Source organism: Sphaeramia orbicularis, chromosome 21 (assembly GCF_902148855.1).
Source record: "Sphaeramia orbicularis chromosome 21, fSphaOr1.1, whole genome shotgun sequence".
Taxonomy (NCBI): Eukaryota; Metazoa; Chordata; class Actinopteri; order Kurtiformes; family Apogonidae; genus Sphaeramia; species Sphaeramia orbicularis.
This window is the reverse complement of record NC_043977.1, coordinates 27,122,077-27,125,905: the sequence shown is the minus strand read 5'-3', so window position 1 is coordinate 27,125,905 and position 3,829 is coordinate 27,122,077. Positions and strand designations below refer to the sequence as shown.

General features: G+C 39.7%; 1 protein-coding gene across 1 annotated transcript in view; it reads left to right on the top strand.

Annotated features, from left to right (window-relative positions):
* Window positions 1–321, top strand: part of LOC115412376 (gamma-crystallin M1-like) — an 877-nt gene extending 556 nt beyond the window's left edge. Inside the window, exon 3 of the mRNA XM_030124867.1 lies at window positions 46–321. Within this exon, the coding sequence (XP_029980727.1) occupies window positions 46–321 (276 nt within the window). The remainder of the gene's footprint in view (window positions 1–45) is intronic.
* Window positions 322–3,829: the final 3,508 nt, after the last annotated feature.

The window sequence follows — 3,829 nt, the reverse complement described above, 5'->3', positions numbered from 1 at the left end:
ACTGAAACTTGAGTATTCATACTTTTTTTGCTCTTTGTATTACAGCACAGAGGTCAGTTCAGGATGAGGATCTACGAGAGGGAGAACTTCGGTGGCCAGATGTACGAGCTGATGGATGACTGCGACTCCATCATGGACCGTTACCGCATGAACGACTGCCTGTCCTGCAACGTCATGGACGGCCACTGGCTGATGTACGAGCAGCCCCACTACAGAGGCAGGATGATGTACCTGAGGCCTGGAGAGTACAGGAACTTCATGAACATGGGCTACAGCGGCATGAGGTGGATGAGCATGAGGCGCATCATGGATATGTGCTAAACCTCTGTAATTTAATTCAAGTCAATAAAAATTAAATGTAATTCATAACCATCCGTGCTGACTACTGTTGTTTATTCTTGACTATATAAATGACCAAATAGTGTAAATGTGTACATTAGAAAGTTGCCAGTAGATTCTAATAACTAAGTACAATATAGGCCTGCACAATATGAGTGAAATCTGCAATATATTAAAACAGTAAATTAGTTTTAGAATGATGATGATGATGATGATTAATGACTTAAGTGCTCTAACTTTTACAGTGACAAATTAGTAATAACAATAATTATATTTTATGTGTATTTCATTGATTTTAAGAAGAAAACAAACAGTAATTTTCTCATCTAATCCAGCAGCCTACAAACAATGTAAATGGTTGATAGCAATGAGTAAAACAGAATGCTGTCATTAATGCTTAACTAATGCACCGAACAATATGAGTTACTGTAAAATTCTGTAAAAATGGTATGCAAATAAGAGATCCTCATATTTTTACCTCCTCTTGACAAGATTTGTGATACGAGATCTCACAAGATTTCATTGCTGAGACAGAAACAGGCCTCAAACACATTCTGTTTTCTCCTGATTTATGTGTCTTACTAATGTCCTCCTAACCCATAAAGACCCAAACAATCACTGTCAACCAAAACAGTCTGCTGATCTAAAATGTTTAATATGTTGATCCACTAATCCTATAAATACATATAAATGGTGTAAAATGCAGTTTGTCATGTTTTAATGGTTATCAGATATGACCTGTTTGGATGTTCAGGGGCTCCGTAGTTACCATGGAAACACTGTCATCTTCTTCAACATTGATTCACCAGTAAAACCCATGGAGTTGGATCAATGACAATGGATGGAGACATTTGTTTATCTTCAGTTAATGATATATTTTGTTATTCTCATTTTTCTCTGTTTCTGATATTATGACAATCAACTTTAATGAGCTTTTATGAACATCTATATGATCAGTGAATTAAATGTAGGAAAATACCTGATTGTCATTGAAAAAATGCAAAATACAGAAGACAATATTATAATAAATAGTGATACATCACTTAAGAAAGGTTAAATATAGAGAAAAATTCATTGGGGGACTGCCACAAAAGTAGTACTGAGTCTTTATGGGTTAATATCAAAATGTTCAGATGATGTGTGGCTTGTGAAAAATTAGTACAATATTTACTTGGGTGTCTTTGAGATGAAAGAATCAGTTGAAATCTGCCAATCAAGTTTACTTCCCCAGTTGAAATGAAAGAGATCAGTTCTGGCTCTAGTCTCCTCAGTGGATTGAGCAGTGGAGAAACCCCTCACTCTCATAGACACCACTCTTGAAAGAATGGCCTTGATGTTAAAGGGGCTATAGACCACTTTGGAGTCGACGTCACATTCTACGTCACCGCAGTTGTACTCGCAGTTTGGTGGCAGAAAAACACTGTATGTCAATGGAGGTATATAGAGAGAATGGAGAGAATAGAGGAAAAGTGGAAGAAAAATGTCTTCCTTTGTTGTAGAATCAAAATGCTAACAAAAAGCAACCTTCACTTTTACCAAATACCGTCGTGAAAGGCGCCATTTGAGGCAAACCGTAGATGCTTACGGTTGAAACCATTAAATGGACAAACTGGACTAATGAAACTGACGGAATCAGCTGTGATTTACATTGTTTTAATGTACATTAAACAACACTTACCCAGCCATGCAAGTGCAGTTGGCTGTCAGCATAGAGTTGGTCGACTTGTTGATGATCGCCCACGTCTAGTAAAACTGCGTTTAATGTCCTTGTCACTGAATAGGCAGCCCATCCATGCTCACCACATGAAAACTATCAGACTAATCTCGGTGTTATGTTTTACAACCTGTTACATGTTCTTTGTGCTCTTAAACTGAGGGGTCAAACACGATGTTCACTAATAAATGACACAGGCTCAATGTTACTGATGGCTGCGTATGTGATTTTTCTCCTGTGAATTGTACAACTTACGGTATTCCTACCCTTAAAATGTGCAACACTCTGTGTTCAGTATCCTGGACTGCAAAGTACAAAGTTATAGGCATGGAGGTGTTTGTATCCCTTGAGCTGTTCCTTGGTGTAAACGCTGTTTTTTTTCAACAAGATATAACAAATGTCTGGTGACTGTAGCTCCAGCCATTTGGGCGGGTCCGTGACCCACTGAGCCAACAGTGAGTATGGATCAGGAAGCCAACGCACCCCGCTGCTGGATCTACTAAGATCCCAATTTGCATATGTCTCAGTTATTTTTTCTTTCATCACTCCAAAAATGTTCACACAAGGGTGACAAATGTGTTCTCTGCATCTGGTTTCATCATTTCGATGTCTCCTAACCCAGGGCTCGTGACTGCGACTGAATTACGGTCGCATGCGCCTGAGAATTTCAGTAGTGCGACTGTTTTTGAGATTACGATCGCACGGTGCGCCAATAAAAAAATGAGCGAAAATTAATACGTGCGCCTAGAATAATGGCTGCAGAAGTAACTCGTCAGCTGAAAATAAACAAGCTCCACGCCCCGCTGACTGAAGCGGAAAATCTAGTCCCTGCCCCCTCGCGTGCGCATTTCTGCGGATGGTCCAACACTGCATGACTTCGATGCACTGCCAGCGGTCAGGAAGTACCTACACTCTGGCACCAGGTCAAGGAGGCCTGACTTCAGGCGTCGTGGTGTAGACCACAGTGACTAAGGGGCACCAGGTCAAGGAGACTTGACTTCAGGCGTGGTGTAGACCACAGTGACTAAGGGCCTTTAGGCCATGAAATAAAAAAGTTGGTTGTTGCAAATAATGGTGTGATTCGTCTTTCTTCTCCAAGAACCAACTAAAGTATATACCACACATTGACAATTGTTTTGCACCTGTGTCAATGTAAGCTTTTTCTTTCATACTCTATTCAAATACTTTATTCTAGGTTGTTAACATTGCTTAAATACATATAGGAATATTACTTGGTATGGCCAAGTGTTCTGCTTGTTCTCCAAATTTTTTATATAATAGTGGTGCGCCTAGATTTTAGCCTGTGCTCCTAACTTTTTAGGGTTAGGAGCACAGTGCTCCTAGGTCAAAAAGTTAATTTTGAGCCCTGTAACCACTTCTATGTGTGCGCAATCATGCATACGAACCGTTTACACCTCCTTTTGAGACGTGTTAAATATAGATGCAGTTTCTATGAGCAAAATTGCTTCTGGGTTTGATAAATCACTTTGCATGTGCTAAATTAATGTATTTACATTTTCTCCTCCCAGCACACGTACAGCTGTGTGTAAACGCCCCAAATTGCATATTCATTGTGGCAAATGTACTAACTGGATGCAGATGCGCCATTTTGCACCTTTGAAAGACGCAACCCTTATTGCGCCCTGTTAGTAAATCAGTTTGTACATTTTTTGCATTTGCAATGAGTTTGCACACGTTTTAATACATGCAAACCTTTGATAGATCCGGCCCCTTGTCTCTTGTTGGCAGACCATTAAAATGATCGTAAAAGGTCTC